Source organism: Cynoglossus semilaevis, chromosome Z (genome assembly GCF_000523025.1).
Source record: "Cynoglossus semilaevis isolate Cse_v1.0 chromosome Z, Cse_v1.0, whole genome shotgun sequence".
Classification (NCBI taxonomy): Eukaryota; Metazoa; Chordata; class Actinopteri; order Pleuronectiformes; family Cynoglossidae; genus Cynoglossus; species Cynoglossus semilaevis.
Window position 1 is genome coordinate 13,014,842 of NC_024328.1, and position 2,806 is coordinate 13,017,647.

At 46.7% G+C, this 2,806-nt stretch overlaps 1 protein-coding gene across 4 annotated transcripts in view; it reads left to right on the top strand.

The window, feature by feature from the left end:
• LOC103397928 (cyclin-G-associated kinase-like) overlaps window positions 1–2,806 on the top strand; it is a 22,426-nt gene extending 19,620 nt beyond the window's left edge. For 2 of the 4 annotated variants that reach the window (XM_008336368.3, XM_008336370.3), the window contains 5 exons: window positions 80–166; window positions 276–554; window positions 893–1,044; window positions 1,138–1,314; window positions 1,417–2,806. In XM_008336368.3, the coding sequence (XP_008334590.1) occupies window positions 80–166; window positions 276–554; window positions 893–1,044; window positions 1,138–1,314; window positions 1,417–1,518 (797 nt within the window). In that variant the 3' untranslated portion in view covers window positions 1,519–2,806. The remainder of the gene's footprint in view (window positions 1–79; window positions 167–275; window positions 555–892; window positions 1,045–1,137; window positions 1,315–1,416) is intronic. The other 2 variants (XM_008336369.3, XM_017042990.2) reach the window with 1 other exon arrangement.

Here is a 2,806-nt window from a genome sequence, read left to right on the forward strand (position 1 = left end):
ACTTTTAAGATGTAAAAAATGTGGGATTATGTGCATGTGTTAGTGGTTGCGTCTCCTCACATCTGTGGTCTCCCTGCAGCTGCTGGTATGTCCTCAATGTCAAAGGCCAAGTCTCAGACCTTTGACCCCTTTGCTGACCTTGGAAATCTAGGCCCCACTTTACCAGGTGAGACTCCTGTTCTTCTGGTCTAGCTTGAGCCATAATATTAATTATCATCATCATCATCATTATGTCTTGGGACTTTTTGACTCCATTTTGTCCACATCTCTCACAGGTTCGTCCAGCAGTAATTTTTCGGGGCCGTCTTTTACTTCGAAGGCCACCTCCTCCGCCTCCACGTCCTCCTCCACCAAGCCACAGGCCCAGGCCTGGCAGTCCGGTAAAGGGGCCGCAGCCCAGAACAAACCCTGGATGTCTGGATCTGGTCCTGCACCCAAACCTTCTGCAGCGTCTCAGCCTGGGGGCGCACAGCCCAGCAAACCCAACTACAATCTCAACTTCTCCAGCGTCATCGGTGGGAGAGAGGAGAGAGGAATACGTGGCCCAGGGTTTGGTAAGAAGAAAAAAAGTAGTCGATGCTGGAGGTTCGATTGCTGGTCATTTATACTGCCTTTATGCACACGTGAATCTTTGGCGGGGGCCGCATAAAATGACGCCATGAGCCGGATTCTGCCCACGAGCCATAAGTTTTACACGTAGTCTAGTGACACGCATTTCTGCAGCGTCTCCTTAAACATTTCTGTTGTTCTGTCGTCGTCTTCTTCTCTGTTATTTTCTGGTCCTACGAGCTATGCTGCGCAACACTGCCCCCCAACATTTCCTGGTGGTACTGCTAATTTTCCAGTTTCACACACACATATACATGCTCAGTGTTCTTTCTGTGTTGTAAAGCAGGCCCAAAACCAAAGGTGAAGGAGGACGACTTCGAAGACCTGCTGTCCACTCAGGGCTTTGCGTCCAAGAACGACAGGAAGGGACCGAGGACCATCGCTGAAATGAGAAGACAAGAGATGACCAGAGAAATGGATCCACTGAAATTACAGGTAAATGAAAAAATGAAAAAAAAAAAAAAGAATCAAAACATGTACAACACAATGTTCAGTCTGTGATAAGGTTGGTCTTTTTGACAACACCAGATCCTGGACTGGATCGAGGGAAAGGAGCGGAACATCAGAGCTCTGCTCTCGACTCTGCACACAGTGCTGTGGGAGGGCGAGACTCGCTGGAGGCCCGTGGGCATGGCTGACCTGGTGACTCCTGATCAGGTGAAGAAGTTCTACAGAAAGGCCGCGCTGGTGGTGCATCCGGATAAGGTACCGTATCAAAAAAAAAAAAAAACTACGTTCCATTGTGCTAAGTCGTCTGTTTTTCCCCCCCGGCACTGCTTGAATCACCTGTGTTTTTCCTCCGTGCAGGCGGCCGGGCAGCCGTATGAGCATTACGCTAAAATGATCTTCATGGAACTGAATGACGCCTGGTCAGAGTTTGAGAACCAGGGCTCCAAAGCACTCTTCTAAAAACCCCTGGTCTGGCTCCCACTGAGACCAGAGCAGGCCAGAGTGGACTGGATTTGGCCTAACCAAACAAGTGTTAGACCGGGCCAGATTAGACAGGACTGAGCCCACATTGGGTCTTAACGGGCAACAAGCCTCTGAGAGGTGTCCTCTCTACCATTCCCTTCACTCCGCTCTTACTTCTTAAGTTCTTCTGTTTGTGAAGGAACCCAGACGTGGTTCCTCCTCACTGGGTATTAAACAGCCAGTCTGGTGTTACGATTGAGTCCGAAACTCACTGCCGACTGCCTCAGTGGTGCTGCGGAGTGGGGAGGAATGGGTGACAATCGCAGGAGGAGGGAGCATTGTATGGAAACCGGAGAAACAGGGAGGGATGAGCCTGGAGGACAGTCATGGTATTACCTTAAGACAGAAGGAGTTGAAGTTAAAGCAACACTTTGTAACAAACTGTCCTGGTCTTCAGCGCATCGCTCAAAGCTCGGCTTTGTCGCCAAACTGACTGGTCATGATTCTGGCAGTTTGATTGTCATAGAGTCCCAGAATTCTCACAGTGTTTTCTGCCTAGCAACCAAATCTCTCTGGAGGTTAAGGTGCAGAGTAGGATCCAAACAGTACATTTAAAGTGCCATATTTTCCAGACTATAAGTTGACTTTTTTGTTTGGCTGGACACGCAGCTAATTCAAAATGTATACAATATCAACTATGGCCACAAGATGGCACTGTCAACACTGACAACTGAATGCTGCTGCTCCAGTGAGTGCTGGCACATATAAAATGTCCTTACAAAAACACAAATAAAATGTAAAAAAACACAAACAAAATGTGACCAGAAAGACGAAACGTAATACGACAGTATAGTGTAGCAGCACAAAAGAAACCAACAGTACTAACTGGAACTGATGCTGATGAGTTTGACGACAGACCAGCAGAAGACGAGAGTTGGTGGAAATGTTGGTGGAAACGGAGGATGAATGGATTCAGATTGTTAGCATGTTGCGCTAATACATTCATCCAACGTTCTCTCTGCTGTTATGTTGTCCAGATTTAGCATTTATTCTTGGCTTCTCGTGAAATTAACATTACCACAAAATACATGAACTAGCACTCCGGTGCCACCTATAGTCTGGAAAATATGGGGATTTTAAAATATATCTTAATAGTGTTGCTTAAGAATGGAAGTTTTTTATAAACGTGAATCTACGTGAAGTAGGATGCTCGACTGCCTCAGATTACTTTCAGAAACATTTTATGTCAAACGAATCACAGCAACCAGTGAACCAAAAAAAAAAA